The following is a 20,376-nucleotide window of genomic DNA, read 5'->3' as shown; positions in this document are numbered from 1 at the left end:
AGAGTTTTCCATACCTGTGAGTCCAGGTCTTCTCCTTTCATGCAGAAATTAGCATCAATGACATTCAGCCCCACCAGGAGACCAGCGATGATAGCTCCTTCCTCTTCCATCATGAGGGCATTGGCTTCATAGAACTCACTGTGATAGAAACCCACAGGGCACTGTTATACTGAGACCTCCACACTCAAATGGGACATGAGGCAAAGGGAAAACCTCCCACCACATCGTCAAGCATGGGCATGTCTGAGAATACTTTTATATAAGTAGACATTTTCTCTAACAGGCACATGAGTGAATCCTGTAGGTACTGGGAGCTGTCGTTGAGGGGAGTATACAGACTCTGCTGACTTGTCTATGTTCATGATGCGCCATGGGACAACGCTGTGTCTTTTTAAAATTCTTTTCTGTAAAAATTTTTCTTTTCTTTCCTTTAAAGTATTATTCATTTTATTTATATATACCAGTATACACTTTTGCTCTCTTCAGACACCAGAAGAGGGCATCAGATCCCATTACAGATGGTTGTGAGCTACCATGTTGTTGCTGGGAAATGAACTCAGGACTTCTGGAAGAGCAGTCAGTGCTCTTAACCCTGAGCCATCTCTCCAGCCCCCAACAGGCCCCCCCCTTTTTCTTTGAATATATTTTTAAGCACATTTCTTTAATAAATACGTTAAATACAAATTATTATATATGTCTTTATATATACAAACACACCCACAGAGAGAGAGAGAGAGAGAGAGAGACAGACAGACAGACAGACAGACAGACAGACAGAGTGCGAGAAAATGAGGCTCGTTCTTACATAACGTAACGTACGTATGTGAGCTAACTAGGGTCCCTGCACTGTAAGATATGCTGTGATTAACTGTGTAATAGACACGGTTGCAGCTATCACAAACACATCCATCAACATTTTGTTTGTCCACTGGACAGAATGCATTTCTATTGAACATGGTAACTAGGTCACTGCATCAAGACGCATGAGAAGGGTTTACACTTACCTTTTACCAATAATACTGAATAGTTCATTAAGTTTTCTGTGCCAACTAACGTTCCCATTAGCAAAGTCACTTCACATCCTTACCAACACTGATATCACTTGTTGTTTGAAGCAGAGCCCCACTATGCCAGCACGATTGTCCTGGGACCTGCAGCAATCCTGCATCTACTCCCCTGGTGTTAGAACTAGAGGTGGGTGCCATCTTGGTACCATCGGCCCTTTCATTTTGGCTAGTAAACGGCAGCATCACCTTGTTTTATTACATCCATTTATCTATCTATCTATCTATCTATCTATCTATCTATCTATCTATCTATCTATCTATCCAATCTATCCATCCATCCATCCATCCATCCATCCATCCATCCATCCATCCATCTATGTGTTTGTGTATGGATGTGTGTGCCACTGCAGGTGTATGAATGCCAGAAGACATTTTGAAGGAGCTGATCACTCTTTTGGTAGATGTGGGTTCTGGGTATCAGGCTTATGTAAGGTTGCCCACTGTGTCACCGTGCTGATCCTCGCAACTTGCTTTAATATGTACTTTTACAGCAGCTGGCGAAGTCACACAGCATCTTCTATGTTTACTAGGTAGTTAAATCTTTTCTTTTGCATCTTAATATTTTTGTCTATTTTCATAGGTTTGTATTTGTTTACTTTAGTATAATTACCACCACCACCACCACCACCACCACCACCACCACCACCACCACCATCACCACCACTACTACTACTTTGAGACAGAGTCTTTCTTCCTAGTCCTGGCTGTCTTGGAGCATGCTGTGTGGATCAGGCAGGCCTTGAACTCACAGACATCCTCTTTTCTCTACCTATGAAGTACTAGGATTAAAGGCATGTGTCACTGCCTGGCAAAAGAGATGTTTGTAATAATCATTACTATACAAATAGCTTATATACCTGCTCATCAGAGAATACACATAAGACTCCTGCTGGCAGGCATAGTGGGGCATGCCTTTAATTCCAGCACCCGGGAGGTAGAGGCAGATGGCTCTTCAAGTTTGAGGCCAGCCTGGTCTTCAGAGTAGGTTCTAGGATAGCCACAGAAAAATTCTGTTTCACAAAACCAAAAACCAAAACCAAACATCTTCACTTTATGGGTTGTGTTTAATTCTTTTTTTTTTTTTTTAAAGATTTATTTATTTATATGAGTACACTGTATCTGTTTTCAGAAATGCCAGAAGAGGGCATGGGATCCCATTATAGATGGTTGTGAGCCACCATGTGTTTGTTGAGAATTGAACTCAGGACTGCTGGAAGTGCAGTTAGTATTCTTAACTGCTGAGCCACCCCTCAAACCCCTGAGTTTAATTCTTAATTTTATAGTTGTATGTATGTTACATACATATGCATGTATGCATGTTACGTTAACGCATGGTTGTAATGTAATGTATGGACAAGGCTTTGCTATGTACCCTAGAGAACTCATCATCCACATGACTTTTTTAATGCTACCTAATCAATGTCAACTTCTTGTCCTGTTGGGTCTGTGCACAGGCCATGGTGCTGGAAGCCTTCCTGGTTTTCCTGGAGGTGCTATGTTTTGGCCTGACCTACACAGGACTGTATGTAGTCATAGCCACAGATAACATAATTGTATAAAACACCCACCCTCTTGGGCCTAGGAGTGAGTGTGTGAGGTATGGTCCAGAGAACTGATGAACTGTCATGCATCAAGTGTTTCTGACCTACATGAATGGATAGAATCTGTGGTTTGAGTTTGTATGATATCAGCAGAACATATCAAGAAGAAAGTTCAACTAGTGTTTATACCTGAGAAGTTCCTTCTTATTGATCAAGGCTTTCATATATTCAGAAAGCTTCTTTTGCATTAATGCCAAACGAAGCCAGGCTCTTCCTCTGCCCAACCGGTGTCCTGCAAGAACAAAGAAATCAAATGGCTCAGTGCACAAGTAAAGGAGGCAGGGTTGGAGGCAGCATGAGACAAACTCATGCTCCTGCCAATGGGCTTACAGTATAAGCAAAGGACCTACTTGAGATCCCCACCTACTCTTGCACACGTAACTGGGTGGGACAGTCAGACTAGGATATCTGGGACAAATACTCTAACATTTACATTAGTAAGTAAGTGTGCCACAGTATGAAGAGCAGACACTAAACTTTAGCCCACCTGGAAATGTCCCACCAGTTTAGTATTTGATGAAGCCAAAGTTCAGAGTGGATTATATAAGATATTCTTAAGCACACCGGCAGTGCAAGCTTCCATTCAGTTAACATTACACCAGCTTCCTGTGAAAGCTAATCTCTACTTTATTTTTTTTCCCCTCAAGTTTGAAGGCAGGACTTATGTTTCTGGGGATCACTTAATCTTGGCTCTAAAATCCCATAGAATGCAGCTGTTTTCCCCAAATCAAGCCAGGCATAACATCTCCCTAGGTCAAATTTCTTAAGGCTTGTTGATAAATAAAAAGGAGATGTCTGATATTTTTAATACGAAGACAAACTTTCTGTAAGTCTCCTTCAAGAGCACACAATTCTTAAGAGAATACAGGCTGGTCCCTTGGTGTCTACACGTAACAGCATTACAAATCTGGAGTGCTACAAAAACAAGCACAGTATCGTGAGCACCATTCTCCAAGGAGACAACGAGAATTTAACCCGAGACTTACTTGAGTCCTGGAAGATCTTTTACACTTGCTGTTATCTCTGCAGCTTCTGGAACAAGCTTTTCAACCAGCTCTAGAGGCCCCCAGAAGGACTTATTTTGTCCAAGAAAAGTTTTCTTGGCTAAAGCAACAAAACAAAATAGTATTTTAATTTTCTTCACAACATAAATACCCTGCTATACATAAAAGTGCATGTATATTTGTATATCTGTGCTTATACATAAATTCAGTCAGTCAGTCTCTCTCTCTGTCTCTTGTCTCTCTCTCTCTCTCTCTCTCTCTCTCTCTCTCTCTCTCTCTCTCTCTCTCTCTCTCCCCCACCCCCTTCAATATCTTTTCTAGGTATCCAATCCTAGGCTATTAGTTTAAACATTGTTCATGCATGCTGGAGATGGCTCAGTAAAATAGTGTTTGCCACAAAAGTGGGGCCAGAGTTTGGAACCCTTAAACCACATAAAAGCCAGGAGGGTGTGGTGGCTGCCCCACGATCCCAGTACAAGGAGAACTAAGACAGGGAATCCTTGGGCAAGCTGTCTGAGTCTGTGAGCTCCAGGGTCAGCCAAAGACCCTTTGCTAATAACTTTAACAGAGAAAGAAACTATTCAATATCAATCTTTGGCTTTCACACTCCTCCATACATGTATGTACCCAACTATACACATATACAAATACCACATCACATAAACACATGTAAAAATTATGGTTTCTTAATACATAGAATATTTTTTAAAAAATCTGTACTTCTAAGACTCAGTTATTTCTTTTTAAAGAGGAATTTGTGATCAGGGTTGGAGATGGCCCAGCAGTTAAAAGTATTGGCTGCTCTTCCCGAAGACCCAGGTTCAATTCCCAGCACTACATGGCAGCCTGTAACTATAGTCTGAAGGAACCTGGTGTCCTTTCCTGGCCTCCACGGGCACTAGGCACAAACATGGTGCATGGGCACATATGCAGGCAGAACATCCACATACATAAAAATAAAATTAAATTTAAAAAGAATTTTTGATCTAGCCCTATATAATATTTAATGAGTTAGTACTTAAAATCATGTAGTATTAGTGGAGAAAATAACCCAATGACAAGCTGAGTACTGCAAAGGGAGGAAGGAAAGAAACAGGCACCTGAGTCCGAGGCCTGCCCTGGAGCTGGTTACGTGGGAAGAGCCAGGACTCGGAGACAGCACCTGCCCTGCCCCAGCCTGTGTCCTGGGTAGGTAGGTAACAACTTCATTTTAGGCAGGCCCATTTCCCTGTCCAACAGATGATTTGCTTAATGATGAAGGTCCTTCCAATTCTAACATCAAATGACAGCTGTACTTTTATGTACTTTAAGTCCTTTAAGTCAGTTAAAATTCTGTGCTTATACAGGTTACATTCTGCTAAATGGTTTTTTTGTTTTTTTTTTTAAAGACAGGGTCTCTTACTGTGTAGCCCTGGCTGGCATGAAACTTGCTCTTTATACGTGCTAGTCCTGAACCCACAGAAACCTGCCTGCCCCTGCTCCCTGAGTGCTGGGATTAAAGGTGTGGGCCACCATGCCAAGACCACTAACATATTCATTCATGATTTTTACTCTGCCTCCATGGAAATGACTTTCTTTCCTGCTGGGCACTGCTAAGGCCGGCTGCACATTTGCAGTGAGGCCACAGCCCACCTTTCAAGCCGTGTTTCAGGCAGTGTTCCATCACCACGAAGAACTGCTGGAGAGGTGCGTAGTCAGAGTCCAGGGTCCGCCCCAGGTTCAGAGCTGACTCGATCAAGCCCTTGATGCTCAGCTTTGCCATGTTCATCAGGTTCATGCGCTCGTTAGCCATGAGGTAATTAGGGTCTGTGGGGGAAGAGAATGAGCTTCCTTAGTGGGAGAGCACACAGTAAAACAGACTATGTTCACCATACTGCCTGCACTGATGGCATGAAGCAAGGTAAGCAGACTGCTGGGACTTGCCACGAGCCAAGGAGGTTGCCAAGTATTTTTGGTGTATTATTCCTGGCCATGTACTTGCTGTAGAAAAAGCTGTTAGTTTCCATGATTAATCTTTTTAAGAGCAAAACTGAATTATTTTATCAACCCATTGTAAGCCTTCAATGTGCCTCTGATGCTCTACCTATCCCAATCCCTGGCCCAGCCTCCTGCTGTGCTGCACTGGGTCAGGCGGCTTAGCAGCCATTCTCACTCCTTTGTGTGATAGCATATGAAGTGCTTGAGAGAGAGCCACCTTGGGGGGAGGATGCTGTGCGTCTACAAGCTACTGCAAGTGTTCTATATACTTACTGGTATCAATACCAGCCAGCTCTGTCCTTGTTGTTTTTTATATCTATTTGATAAATCTGGACTCAGAAGAAGGAATCTCTACTGAGAAACTGTCTCCATTAGACTGGGCTGTAAGCAACCCAGGAGAGTATTTTCTTAGTGACTCACTGGAGAGGGCCCAGCCCGCTGTGGGTGATACCACATGAACTGGTGATACTGGGAGCTGTAAGAAAGCAGGCTGAGCAACTCGTGAGGAGCAAACAAGAAACAAACATTTCTCTAAGGCCTCTGCATCTGCTCCTGCCTGGCTGGTTTGAATTCCTGCCTTGGCTTCCCTCAATGGACTCTGATTCAAGATATGTAAGTCAAATAATCCCTTTCTTCCCCAAGCTGCTTTTGGTCAGTGTGTTTGATGACAGCAATATAACCCTAACGAAGGCAATCGTTATTAGTTCATAATAAGTTATTGGTATAATGTGGTACAAGAAATTTAACTCCTAAGTTTTCAACTCTCAGCACACAGTATCTGTCTCTCAGTGCTATTTGGGAATAGGGGCCCAGGACCGTACTCTATTTGACAGAACACAGAAGATCCAGGTACTATGTACCTCTTACGTGGAATTTTTTTTTTTTCTCTCCCTGGGACAAGGTTTCACTAGAAGTAATAGCAATCCCTAGCTTCAGCCTCCAGAGTACTGGGATTATAGTCATGTACCACCAACTATATCCAACTGTAGTCTTAATAGCATCTTGTAATGAGCTATGTATTTGGTCTATAGCATAGTGGCCAGTGATGGAACCAGAGTCCAGAATGCCTTTGTTCAATTCCAACCCATGTTCTTGCTGCACCACAATCTACTTATGAGTGAGCGGATGGACACAGATGATGCTGGTCCTCCAGGCATGACAGATCGTCCCTGCACGCACATCTCCTTACTGCTGCATGCAATGCTCCACATGCATGCCATGCCTGTGGAGGCCAGGAGAGGGTCAGATCACCTAGAACTGTAGGTACTGTGAGCCACCATGTGTCTGCTGGCAACAGAGTACAGGGCTTCTGAGAGCAGCAAGTGCTCTTAACTGGTGCCAGCCGGTTTCCTCTTCTCTTTTGGTAATAGAGCAAGGACCTAACAGTGTTATGGTCCAAGGTTCCATAATCCATAAAAGAAGAATTTGGACTTGTATTTGCCATGAAAGCTCTGTGTCTGCACTGGGTATCTGCATATACTCACAAGTATCAGCACATATCAATAATTCATGAAAATAGAGCAAAAGCTGCCCAGAGATCCATGAAACATGTTAGCGCTGCTCAGGAAGACCACAGTCCTGCTAAAACTGCACTTATAATTAAAATAAACAACACAAAACAGGGTATTTAGCCATACAATGTTTTCATTTATATTTGCCTTTATATTTAAGTCAATGAAGCAAAAATGACCGAACCTTAAACTAATTTACATTAACTTTAGAGATTAACAGACTTACGGCCCTAACTCTGAAAATCCTGATTTACTCTAGTGTTCTCTTAGCTAATATTGTAATTACCTGGTTAAGTAATTTTTAGAGCTAGCATCTCATTACATAGCCCAGGCTAGTCTTGAATTCAAAGTCCTTATGCCTCTGCTTCCTGAGTAGCCAAGACAACAGATGCACACCTGTGCACCCCTTGGCTCAGGTAATATTTTAGAGAAAAACTACGTGACAGTTGAAACTGGCCCATTACTTGCAGGCTGACAAATGTTTTAAGGCTATCTTCTCTCTCTTTTTTATGTATAGAGATGTTCTGCATGCATATGTGTCTGTGTACCATATGGGTCTATATGTGTGCTTGGTGCCCACAGAGGCCAGAAAAGGGCATGAGATCTCCTGGAATTGGAGTTCTAGATGGTTGTGAGCTGCCATGTAGGCTCTGGGAATTGAACCTGAGTCCCCTGGCAGAGCAGTCAGTGCTCTTGACTGCTCAGCCATCATCTCTCCAGCCCCAGATGAATCTCTTTATTCACTGTAGATCAACTTGTCAAGGGCAGAGACCCCAGCACATCTATGTTCATTGATGCTCTATTCACAATGGCATGAAAATGGAACAGTTTAGACGTTCATCAACTCATAAATGGATAATCAAAATGTTCTACACATACACAATGGAATTTCATTCAGCCATAAAGAAAAATGAGGTTATTAAACATTAAAAAATGGGTGAAACCAGAAAATATTATATTAAGAGAAGTAACTGGGCTCTGAAAGACAAACATGTTCTCCCTTAAACGTAGACCAGAGCTATTAATTTCCATGTATGTGGAGTGAGTACACGCAGAGTTCAGGAAGCTAGAATGAGGTCCATTAAAGGGGGAGCAGTCTTTACGCTGGGCAGGGCAGCAGGATGCTTGTGATATGAAGGGGAGGGGAAAGACTGGAGGGGGAAAGGTGTAAGTGGGGAAGGACAGGGAGCTGAGAGACAGGAAGGAGTGGGGGAGGGTAAACCAAAGCCACAAGGAAATCTGACACTTGATATAAAAATAAATGCACAGTGTCCAAGGCTCCGTGGACACCTGGGGAGAGGAGGTGTCGAGGGCAGGAGGACCCTGTGAGTGCCGTCTTCTGAACATGACCCAGCGGCCCCACATGGCCTCACGACAACTCAGATCACCTGTAAGACCTGACAAGATCGAAGCAGGCGGACTTCTGGTGTAGACGGTGACCCCTCCCCTCACTGAGGTGCTAATGGCAGCTGATACTGTGTTCTTTTTTGAAGATGTGGCCTCTAGTAGCATCCCTATGTTCCGGCATCCGCACATATGGGTGCCATAAATACAGACTAGGTGTGGTGTGGTACACACCTTTAATTTTAGTACTAAGGAGGCACAAGCAGACAAATCTCTGTGAGTCTGAGGCCATATATAATAAATTTTAGGCTAGTCAAGACTATATAGTGAGACCCTGTCTGGAAAAAAAAAGTTGAACTGGGCATGGTGATGTATACCTTTAATCCCAGCACTCGGGAGGCAGCAGCAGGCAGATCTCTGAGGTCAAGGCCAGCCTGGTCTACAGAGCTAGTTCCATGACAGCCAGGGCTACACAGAGAAACTCTCTGCTACTCCTTCTGATTCAAGGGCATGTCTATAAGCTCTTGGAAGACTAGATTTGAGAGTTCAACCCTTTCTGAAAGATAAAACTCTTGACCTGGAACTTACGTGACCCTTAGAGAGTAGCAATTTACATCTATACAACAAAACCTTGAAACGGTTATGAATAACTATGGGAACACAAGAGATATTTAATGTTATATTACTACGTAGTATGTTAGCGTAAACCTAACTCCCAGGAAGTTAAACTAGGATGTGTTTGACAACAGTAACTCCTCAAGATTTCCTAATTATTTGGATGACTGAAGCTGTATTTTGGTGAGCAGGCAGTGCAGGCCTGGAAGCCCAGATTCTCGAGGAGGCTAAAATGGTAGGTCATAAATTCAAGGTCTCTCTGGGTAGACAGTGGATTCAAGGCCAGCCAGGGTAACCTATCAAGACCTTGTGTCAAAATAAAAACAAATAGTTTTAAAAATTAAAAAAGGGTAAGGGTGTAGCTCAGTCCCAGAGCACTTGCCTAGCATATGTGAGGATCCAGGCTTAATTTCTGGTACTGAGAAAAAAATAAAAGCATTATCAAAAATTTTACCCCCCAGACAGAGTCTTACTATGTAGCTCTGGCTGTCCTGCAACTAGCAATGTAGACCAGGCTGGCCTCAAACTCACACAGATCCACCTGCCTCTGCCTCCCAAGTGCTGGGATAAAGGTGTGTACCACCACACCTATTGTGTATCTGTCCATCACTTAAAATCACAGTTGTATGCCCCATAGATAACCTGATTGTTTACAGTCCTACCTGTATGCTCTCCACATGCTGTGTCCAATAGCACATATATTTCTACTTGGCAGGACTGGGGAGGAACTTACTTCAGTACCACTCCTTCTGAGGTGCACTGTTAGAGTAGCTGGTTGAAAACATCTACTCATAAATCCATTTATCTTTATTGCTGTCTTTTCTTGTTAACAGTATAATCCAAAGATGGACTTTGCTGAAATTTAGCTCTTTTAGAAAGTTTATACCCACTCTTATTGGTATCAACTATTTACCTGTATACATTAACATCTGATTGTATGCAAGAAATCTTACCTCTTTGCAGCTTAAATTACCCTGCAGGGTAATAACAGTGAGAGGGCTGGACTAGCTCTATAACTCTTTTATCCTGTGCAAACAACACACATTCATATCAAGCAACCTCATGTCACACTGTGACACTGGTTCTTTAGGGACTGTCCCAGAAAGATTCACAGAATATAGAGAAAGAGCCATGTTCCCCCTTCAGAAAACCCTGCAAATTACTCTGACATCAAATACCATGAACACTGGTCCTGAAGCACCACAGTTAGATCACAGAAAGGCTGTTAGGAGCTTAGAGCTTAGGCTCATGGCACTGGTAAATCAGGTTCTGTACTTTCACCTAAAGTGAACCGGCTAGCAACTCGCACATGCATCAAAGCTTCAGACACACTGACTTAGAAGATTCTTCCGTCTCTAGTATGCTAAAACTTCATGATTCCAGTAAGGCAAGTAACAGGAATATAATATAATATGTTATAATAAATATCCAATAAATTAAGATATAATAGACATAACAGAATATATATTATGCATATCACCAAAAAAAGCAGAACAAATGAGATTAAGTAGAGAAGAAATAACTAGATAGTGGGGGAAAAACAAACTCAGAACTTAAAAAACAAAATCAGTGAAACTCAAAGCTGAATCTTTGGTAAAGATCAACAATATAAACTCCAGAAATACTGACCCATACCTGTAATCCTAGTACCCAGGCCACCCAAGCAAGAAGATTGTGAATCTGAAGTCAGCCTGGGCTATCTGGTAATACCCTAACTGAAATGTAGTGTGACCAACTGCCTTACACTCCAGGTGCCATACTCTCCCTGCCCTGACGAGCTCTGTCCCTTATTACACTGTAAGCTTACCTTCTTCCCTAAAACAGCAATAAGAAGAAACATTGACAAACATTTATCCAGTGACCAGCACAAGAGTCAAACGACTAAAACAAACATACAAAAAAAAGGAGAAAGGAAAGAGTAGACACTGGACTCACTGACTTTATAGAAACAAACAAAAGCATAAAGGAAAAACATGTATGTTGATTACAGGTAAGGCAGGCACTTTGCTAGAAAACTATCAAAACTGTCAAAGAGAAAACCTGCGTAGACTTGTAACAAGCAAAGGCACTGAATCAGTAATACAGTGAAACAAAATCCCACAGAAAACAAATGGCCTCATTGTTGAAGTTTAATCAGTCATTTAAAGAACTAACATCCACCTCTCAAACTATTCCACAGATGGAAGATGGAACTGTCCAGCTTTCCATACCAACATTGTCTGAGACAACGAAAGAAAAGGCAGACCTGCACTATAATATTCTGTATGGACGCAGGTGCAAAAAGCCTTAACACCACACTGGCAGCACAGAGACGATCATAACAACCACGCAGGACTTATGCCAGAATGTGAGGCTTGTTAACATACACAAGTCAGCCAATGTAATACACCAAATTAATAAAAACTGTGATTCCAACAGATGCAGACAGAGCAGCCAATAGCCAACAACCTTTACTTTTATTATGTAACAAACTGGGAAGAGAAGGGGATCCTTAGCCTGGTAAAAGGCAGTGAGGAAAACTCCTATCTACTATCCACCAAGGGGAAGGCTGATGATTTCTCTAGAGACCAGGAACAAGACACACATGGCCATTCTAAAGAACGCTATAGGAGAATTTAGCCAGGGCAATTACCAAAACCAAACCAAAGCAAAGCGAACAAAAAAGCATCTAGACTAGAAGGAAGAGGTAAAAATATTTCCAGAAAATACGGTATTAAAGGGTTAAAGTATCCCAAAAATAACAAAGAAAAAGTATTAGCTAGAAAGTATACTTGGCAAGACTATGGGGGGTTACAAGATCAATACAGGACTTAATTGTATAGCAGTCTCTCTCTCTCTCTCTCTCTCTCTCTCTCTCTCTCTCTCTCTCTCTCTCTCTCTCTCTCAAATATTGCTTTCTGCAAGTCACAGTGATCTAAAAATGGAAAACTCCAGAAATAAACGAGCAATGGGATTTACGTAGCATGCCTTTCTATGCAGTACAACAGAAGCAGCCTACTCCCTTTGTTGCCCACAATGGACACTGAAATCACCCCTTTGTGGGGCATCTCGATGCCACATAAGCTATATGTCTGTCAGTCACTCAGAAGCTGTCTTAGATGCAGTCCCGGTGTGTTTATTACTTACTAATGGCCATTAGCAACAGTGCTGACGCTGATAATCCAGACTGGAGAGACATTCTACTGTAAAGTGCTTTTGTCAAGTGAAAACGGGAACATTCTCAGCTTTATAAGGACAGAAAAACAAGCTGCGGTGCCTTCAGTATCATAAAGTATGAGGTCATATGGTATAATCTCTACTAAACTATATTGTTATAATTGTTGTTTGTTATTAGTTACTGTTAATCTCTCATTATACCTAATAAGTGAATATTTTCCTTCAGAAGTATATAAAAAGAATCATACTGCATATAGCTTTTAGTATTGCTGCAGTTTCAATGATCAACGGTGGATCTGGAATATATTCTTAGTAGGTGAGAAGGGACCAAACTCAATCAACAGCTTAAAATGGCATTCAAAGATGACTTCATTCACATGGTACCAAAAAGAAAATAAAAATATATTGACAAATAAGGTGCAAGCTTTGTGCACGGAAAACAAAATGTGGAATTGAGAACTTAAAGCATCAAAATACACAGTCATCCCATGTCAATGGCTCTAAGATGGCCGTGTTCCTCACCTAACACAGACGCCAAGCAAGCCCTATCAAGACCCCAGCTCTCTGGTTTACAGAAATTGGCAAGCTTATCCAAAACACCTATAGGAATACAAGGGACCCAGGGGAGTCAAAAATAATCTAGAAAAAGAAAAACAGTATTGGAGAACACACACTGTTAGTTCAAAACTAATAACAGAGCCATGGTATCAAGACTGAGAGGAACTGTTCTTTAACATGGATGTGTAGACTCGTGAAATGAATCCCAGAGTCCAGAAATGATGAGATGTTTGTGATCAAACAGTGCCAGGACATGTCAACTTGAGAAGAATTAAAACAAAAACAAAACCAAAAAACAAACCTCTGGGCTGGAGATTTGTCCCAGGGGTTAAGAGTGCATGGTGCTCTTGCAGAGGACCTGAGTTTGATTCCCAGAACCCACAAGTACCTCACAACCACCACCAACTTCAGCTCTAGGAAACCTGATGCCTCTAGCCTCTGTAGGGGTGTACGTGCGCGCGCGCACACACACACACACACACACACACACACACACACACACACACACACACACACACACTTAAAAGCTGCTGAATTACCATTCTATCTAGAGTTCTACTTCAAGGTATTTACCCAATATGAAACAGTGTGGACACATTTTGTGTTTTCACAGAAACATTCCTTACAATTAGCCCCCAAATGGTAACAATGTCAAATACCCATCCACATCATATGGACAAAGCATGGTGTCCATACAATAGAGAGTTTTCTGGCCGTGCCACTGATGGATCTTGAAAATGTGCAGAGAGAAGCCATGAACAGACAGACACACAGCTCATGACAGGTTTACACAGAATGTCTAGCATAGGCAGATCTACAAAGACAGAAAGGAGTCTGCGGCCTGGCAGGGACAGGGAGGTGGACGAGACAGGGAGTGGCTGGTGATGGGTGAAGGCGTTCCTTCTGAGGGAGATGAAAACACAGGATTAGACGGTGGTGACGGAAGCACGCGGCTTTGTGAACGCACTAACAGTCACACTGTACACTGTAAAATGTACTCTTTACCTGGTGTCAGAATTACATCTCAATAAAACTGTAATTAGAAAAGACTAGAGGATTCAAAAGGCAGTGATGTGCAATTTGTATCATCTTGATGCAGACCACTGATATAGACCCTACAGATCCAACACTCTGAAAAAACAGGCTGGACTCTTTATACTTTTCAGAAATTGCTATTAATTTTGGCTGCTGTGAAACTCACAAATATATAAGTAAGTTTTTAAAAAGTCATAGAAAAGCTTGATGTAATCTTACAACATTGCCCCTTTTATCTTTTAAATAAATAATGTCCCGTTTAAATGTCTTGACAACTATCCTAAGGAGCACTGCACACACAGGAACACTGCACTACTCACGGCCAAGCACAGGGACTGCTTAGTGATCGCCATGGTACATAAAACCCAAATCTGACACTCCTTCTTATGAAAAACAATGGAAAGGTGGTTAGAAAATTAAAAAGAAAAGGAGGAAACGAAAAGGAAACAGAAACGAACGAGCTGAAAGTTGCTGGTGTGGCACGCACCTTCTGTGTCAGCACGCACTTGCTCCACCAAATCTGTCAAATCCTCCCAAGAGTCTTTGCAAACGGCAAAAAGAAAGGAAAAGAAAGATAAAATGTCATGCAAGCCAAGAAAGGAAAGCGCTGTTAAAAATAAGGCTGAGATTCTTTCATTTAACACAGACATTAACAGTGAAAAGGGACTGGGGACACCAGCAAGGAGGCAGGGGCATTACAGTTATTACTGAATATCTTAGTTCAAGGTTTCCAATGGGAAGAAACAAGCGACACAGATTTTCTTCTATTGGAAGCCAAACCTGACTCTGTAGTCTAAACATATGCCACGTTAACACCATTCAGAACTTATACTGATCACTTCACTACAGCTGAAGGCAGGGTTAGTTGGTTTGTTTGTTTGTTAGAGTTAGAACAAATCTCATGATGAAAATGATTGACTTTTTAAAAAATAATAATAAAAACTCTCAACACAATTTCTAACTCTTGCCCATAGGACAAAGACAAATGATGCTATTCTATATACACATAAAATCAGCCACCTAAAAGTCAATAGTCAGGTGACCTTATGAAGCACTAGCCAGGGAAGTATTGGGCAGAACCCACAACCACACATGCTAATGTTTCTGCCAGACATGAGTGGGCATTCAGATTAAATAATGAAGTCTAAAGAGAATGCAAAGCATAACTTATCACCAAATGAGGCCAGGTAAATTTGTGAAAACTGCTTTCCAGGAGTTTGTCCCACCCACCCCACCCCCAGCCTTTCTTTCTTCTTTTTAAAGGATTTCACTTTTATTCATGTGTATGTGTGGTCTGTGTGTTTCTGCCACCTGAGCTGGTGTCCACAGAAGCCTGAGGAGGCTGTCAGAGTCAGAGCTGGAATTACAGGTGGCTGTACCTCAAGTGGCTAGAGCCAAGACTCTGGAAGAGTAGCAAGTGTTCTTAACCCCTGATCTATCTCTCTAGTCCCCAGAGACTTTTAAAAACTATAGCCTTGTATATGCAAAGATCCCTTAGAAAGTGTGTCATCCAGAAAAAAAAATGGACACTTCCAATGCTGCCCCTTTAATTTCATGGTAAATGGGACTAAGACACTGCGTGTCGTGTTTGATATGCTGTTCTGGTTACAACCCATTGAGAACGTTATGTGCTGCCATTCATGCAAGCGTGCCTTCAACCACCCATTCACACCACTGTTGTACAGATTCACTATGGTATCCTGCCAGTCAACAGGATGAACATCCAGTCTTACCTTTTATTCACCAAAACTATACCTGTCACTTAGTACAATGAAATCTTTCCTTAGTAAGGCAAAACCATAAAGCTCCTCCAAGACTTGTGCAGAAGATCTGGAAAGCAAATTTCTAGGTGGGAATGTGCAGTGCCCACCAAGCGTCTGTCTGACATGTCTTTCAGTGTTCCATGTAGAGCAGTTTCTGCCAGCCCTGCCTCCACCTCTACAGGACTCACTCCACAGCCCATCCCAGGCTGGCCTGGAACACCCTCTGTAGCTCAGGCTGGCTTTGAAGTCAGGGTAGTCCTTCTGCCTCAGTTTTTTGAGTGTTGGGATTATAGGGTGGGATTTCAGAAAACCATCATAGTCAGTTCTGGTTTTTTCTTTAAAGATGCCCAGCAGGAGGTCAGCAGCTGTCCCCTGACTCACTTTAACTTCTCCTTAATCAGCCTCAGAAATCTATTCTACTGCAGAATAGACAGTGGCCTGGGATGTGGTTAGCATGCATTCTACATCACCAAGAGAACAGGTATGCTATTCTTTTATAACCCCAATTCTAAACGTTTTATTAAAATAGTTTTGTTTTGGGGACAGGGTCTCACTATGTACAATATATAGAGCCACCTGCTTCCGCCTCCCCAGTTATGAAATTAAAGGTGTGTGCCACCATGTCCAGCCTTATTAAATATTTAAGTTGTACCTTCTACAACATGTTCAAATTATTAAAACAATAACAGTATTTAATACATTCATTCAAGTATAACACCTGTACCTGATTTTTCTAAAGATACTGTATTTGTGCCTCAAGCATGTTTTACCTGCTGCAAACAGTTGTATGATTAACAAGATGTAGCAAGAAGATGCACATTGACACACTAGAGAGGACAACAATTAACAATCTCAATGCCTGTGCTGCTTAGTTTTTGTCAACTTGACACAAACTAGAGTAACCTGGGAAGAGGGAGCCTCAGTTGAGGAATTGTCTCCCTAAGATTGGCCTTAAGGCACTGCCTGAGGGCATTATCTTGACTAAAGATTGATGTGGGAGGATCCAGACCATTGTGGGAGGTGGCACCTTGAGTTATGTATGAAAGCAGGTTGAGCAGGTGAAGGGGAACAAGCCTGTGTGTGAGCAGCGTTCCTCCAGGGCCTGTGCCAGCTCCTTTCTCTAGGTTCTTACCAAAGACACTGCCTGAACCCCGCCCCCTATGATGTTATAGACATTTTCCTACTTGAACTGATCCTGGTTAGTGCTTTTTATAGCAATAGGAAGCAAACTGGTATGACCTTCTAATATTGTAAACAGGTCGGGTTTAAAAATTTGCTGTAGGGCTGGAGAGATGGCTCAGCGGTTAAGAGCACTGACTGCTTTTCCAGAGGTCCTGAGTTCAATTCCCAGCAACCACATGGTGGCTCACAACCATCTGTAATGGGATCTGATGCCTCTTCTGGTGTGTCTGAAAATAGCTACAGTGTACTCATATATACATAAAATAAATTTTAAAAAAATTGCTGTAGGCTGGGTATGATGGTGCATGTCTTTTAATTCCAGCACAGAGCTCCCTGGATCTCTATGAGTTCAAGGCTGGCCTGGTCTACACAGTAAATTCGAGGATAGCCAGAACTACACAGAGAGACCCAGTTTCAAAAAAACAAAAAAGAATGTACTATAGATGCATAACTGTGCCAGAGGGATAAGTGAAAATGGTGACGCCTGCCAGGGCAGCTCCTGACACTCACTGGCTAAACAGCATCAGTTCCCATTTCTAAGGCTGACCCAGAAGGAAACCCAGCACTCTCATGGCCTGCACAGTGTCATGTGACTGAGAGCAAACACTCAGAGTGCATGGTTAGCACTTAATAGAACTTAGTAATCTCATTTAAAAAATTATTTCAAAATTATTTATTACTGTGTGTATATGTATGATGTATGTGTAAGGATGGATCCTGAAGTCAGCGACCACTCTGTGGAGTGAGTTCTCACCTTCTGAGAATTGAACTAGGGTTTCCAGACCTACCTGGCTGTTGCTTTTGCCTACTGAGCCATCTTGGTAACCCCATAATATTCTTATTAATTTATTTGTGTGTGTGTGCATGCATGTAAGTGCATATGTCATGGCATACATGGAGAAGTCGGAGGACAGCTTGCTGGACTCAGTTCTCTTTTTCTGCTATGTAGGTCTCCGGCTCAGGCTGTCAGGCTTGGAGACGAGGGTGGGTCTTTATTTGTGGAACCATCTTAATGGCCTGTAATACATTTTAAGGGGCGTATGAATACAGACTGTTTTATATCGAGCAGTTAACGACAGACCTGTGTATAAGGACCCTGAATTAGGAAGCACAGCAGACTAAACTCTTTTCTTGCCTACTTCTCTAAGTAAGGAATACAGCAGGCAATTATGTAGGGTTGTGGATATTTAATCACAGCACAGGAAGCTGCTTGTCCCTAAGCTACGCAGTAACGCAGCAATAACAGTGCATGGGTGGATACAGCAGCTTGGCTTTGACATTAAAACCATGCCCCAGAAGACAAAAACCAATCCCAAAAGCTATGCTGAATTTCATGTGTAAGCTTTGTTGTGTGGTATGCATACATGCACATACGTGTAAATAAAATATGTTTTAATGTGCAACTTTTCCTAGTATTGGTAATGACACTCCTGTCAAACAGAGACGAGATGTACCTGGTGCAGAGTACAGAGTGGACACCCCCACTGCTCTCCCCAGCCAGCACTCAGGACTCTGGCAATTTCATTTAAGTGTCATCACTGCTACAAAAATCTGGAAATGGTTCATATTTCACAATGGATGACTTTAGTTTTCTGTGATACTGAAGCTGATAATCCAAGGCAGGGCTCATGTGAGCTCTCCCACCCCATTACACAGGGGTGAGGGTTGAGATGGATACGTGGTCAAGAGCGATCATGAAGACTAGAGTTCATGTCACAATATCCATGTAATAACAAGCCTGTTCCCTCCCCACCCCCACCTCAATGTCTCTAACTCCTGCTCTGACAGAGCTAATATTCTCTCTTCTGTCTTTTGTAAATACCCACAACACATTTCATACACTCACACAGACATACAAAAAGTTAGAAAGACATGCACACACACATGCACACATATGAAATTAATAATTGTTTCAAACACACAAGGAAGCAGGCATCATGGCACACAAACACACCTATAATCCCGAGCACTTGGTAGGTGGGGGCAGGAGAACATGGCCAGACACTGTTACAACACAGAACAGCGAACTAAAGAAAAACAGTCTATTTTTAAGGCCCAGATTAAAGATTAACACAGAAGGTCTGTCAGTGGAGATTAAAATGGTGAGACTTTGCAGGGAGCCACAGGAGGAGACAGTGTTGCAGGAGCACCTGGCGGAAGGACGAGAAGCCACTCAGAACCAGTCTACCCACAGACTCAGAACCAGTCTACACACAGCAGCGCTGCTAGAGGGGCCCAGCCCTCCTCGAGCAATCCTGGACTTCGCTTTGAGGCTGGGATACAAGTAAAAACTACTAACATTTCTCATCCAGACTTAGAATTTTACAGAACCCCAGAGGCTAGGACAGAACTTACCTAGGAGGGTGACCGGCCACAGTGCTCTCCCGCAGAACAACACCAACAACAAAAAAAGATGAACTTTGTCCAGAACACTTTGCCCCTGGCCTTCTTGCATGGAGTTCACAAAGACTGCCTTGTGCACACATAATCACTACTCTGAGAACCTGGCAATATAAATCTAAGACTAACTGCCACTGGGGCAGATTGCAAAAGATGTGTACGTGTGCCCGTGTGTGTGTGTGTGTGTGCCCATGTGTGTGTGTGTGTGTGTGTACGTGTGCCCGTGTGTGTGTGTGTGCCCGTGTGTGTGTGTGTGTGTGTGTGCCCGTGTGTGTGTGTGTGTGTGTGTGTGTACGTGTGCCCGTGTGTGTGTGTGTGTGCCCGTGTGTGTGTGTGTGCATGTGTGTGTGTGTGTGTGTGCGTGTGTGCCCGTGTGTGTGTGTGTGTGTGCATGTGTGTGTGCCCGTGTGCCCGTGTGTGTGTGCACGTGTATGTGTGCACGTGTGTGTGTGCACGTGCGTGTGTGTGCCTGTGCGTGTGTGTGTGTGCACGTGTGTGTGCCCATGTGTGTGTGTGTGTGTGTGTGTGCGCGTGTGTGTGCCCATGTGTGTGTGTGCGTGTGTGCCCGTGCGTGTGTGTGCCCGTGTGTGTGCGCGTGTGTGTGTGTGTGTGCACGTGTATGTGTGCACGTGTGTGTGTGTGTGCCCATGTGTGTGTGTGTGTGTGTGCACGTGTATGTGTGCACGTGTGTGTGTGCCCGTGTGTGTGTGTGCCCGTGTGTGTGTGTGTGTGTGTGTGTGTGTGTGTGTGCGCGCGCACACACAGGACACCAAGACACTGATTCTTCTGAACCTCCATCCATGCATCCTCCCACCCCAGCTCTGCAGTGTTGGCATTAGATGCCTACCACCACACCCAGACTGGACACAAAATCTGGAGACACAAACTGGTCCCAAGATCATAATCCAAGGACCCCATGCACTGAGCCATCTTCCAGCCCCCAGGTGTTATTGTCTGATCACCCAGTCAGGCAAGAGGCGCAGGACGGAGGCTCCTTCTATAATCCCACGACTTGGCATGGAGAGACAGGAGGAGTGACTTTGAGATGCCACCGCCCTGCCCCTGCCCCTCCTCCCAAAGTTAACGCTGTGCTGAATCCATCTTGGTGTGTACACCCTGATCACTGTGTGCTTCCTATACAGAGTGGCAGTGACATGCTCGCA

At 43.1% G+C, this 20,376-nt stretch overlaps 1 protein-coding gene across 1 annotated transcript in view; it reads right to left on the bottom strand.

The window, feature by feature from the left end:
- Nucleotides 1-20,376, bottom strand: part of Rufy3 (RUN and FYVE domain containing 3) — a 73,738-nt gene that overhangs the window by 27,888 nt on the left and 25,474 nt on the right. The window contains 5 exon segments of the mRNA XM_076938757.1: nucleotides 15-138; nucleotides 2,798-2,889; nucleotides 2,891-2,900; nucleotides 3,655-3,772; nucleotides 5,305-5,478. Coding sequence (XP_076794872.1) covers nucleotides 15-138; nucleotides 2,798-2,889; nucleotides 2,891-2,900; nucleotides 3,655-3,772; nucleotides 5,305-5,478 — 518 coding nt within the window.

This window comes from Arvicanthis niloticus, chromosome 7 (assembly GCF_011762505.2).
Source record: "Arvicanthis niloticus isolate mArvNil1 chromosome 7, mArvNil1.pat.X, whole genome shotgun sequence".
NCBI lineage: Eukaryota > Metazoa > Chordata > Mammalia > Rodentia > Muridae > Arvicanthis > Arvicanthis niloticus.
This window is presented reverse-complemented; position numbering and strand designations above follow the sequence as displayed.